This window comes from Aptenodytes forsteri, unplaced genomic scaffold (genome assembly GCF_000699145.1).
Source record: "Aptenodytes forsteri isolate BGI_AS27 unplaced genomic scaffold, ASM69914v1 Scaffold243, whole genome shotgun sequence".
Lineage (NCBI taxonomy): Eukaryota > Metazoa > Chordata > Aves > Sphenisciformes > Spheniscidae > Aptenodytes > Aptenodytes forsteri.
Window position 1 is genome coordinate 664,801 of NW_008795314.1, and position 597 is coordinate 665,397.

The 597-nt window shown below is 55.8% G+C and overlaps 1 protein-coding gene across 1 annotated transcript in view; it reads right to left on the minus strand.

Annotated features, from left to right (window-relative positions):
• The window catches only part of GALK1 (galactokinase 1), a 6,843-nt gene extending 6,424 nt beyond the window's left edge, over positions 1 to 419 (minus strand). The window contains exon 1 of the mRNA XM_009279478.2: positions 372 to 419. Within this exon, the coding sequence (XP_009277753.1) occupies positions 372 to 419 (48 nt within the window). The remainder of the gene's footprint in view (positions 1 to 371) is intronic.
• Between the last annotated feature and the right edge of the window lie 178 nt (positions 420 to 597).

Here is a 597-nt window from a genome sequence, read left to right on the forward strand (position 1 = left end):
GCTTCTCTAGAGGCGGGGCGAGAGTCACGCCTATACACACACCTGTGTGTGCCTGCGGCCGTGCCAGGGCCTGGGACCTTTTAGTACGCCTATCTATACCCATATCCATATCCCGATGCCTGCGTTGTCCTCATATATGATGTATATATATGCACCAGTGCCTCTGTTATATATGCGTTTTATGCCAATACATATGCCAATGTATGTATTTTTTATATATGTACAGATATACGTGTATATATGCGTCAATGTGTTATACCTATATATCAACGCCTGTCTGTGCTTTTGATATACGTACAGGTACATACGTATATGTGTATCTATGCCGATGTGCTGTAAGTGTGTATGTATGTGGAGGTATATATACATACGTGTGTGTGTCTGTGCCCGTATAGCGATGTCGGTCGGTACGTGCCCATGCCCGTGCCCGGCCCGCCCGCAGCGGCAGAGGCGGGTGGGTGTGAGCCGGGAGGTTTCATGCCCCCCCCCGCCCCCCCGCGGGGCCGGGCTGCTCCGCTCCGCTCCGGGGGCGGGGCCCGCTCCCGGTTCCCGGTTCCCGGTTCCCGGTTCCCGCCCGGCCGCAGCCGCCGCCGCCAC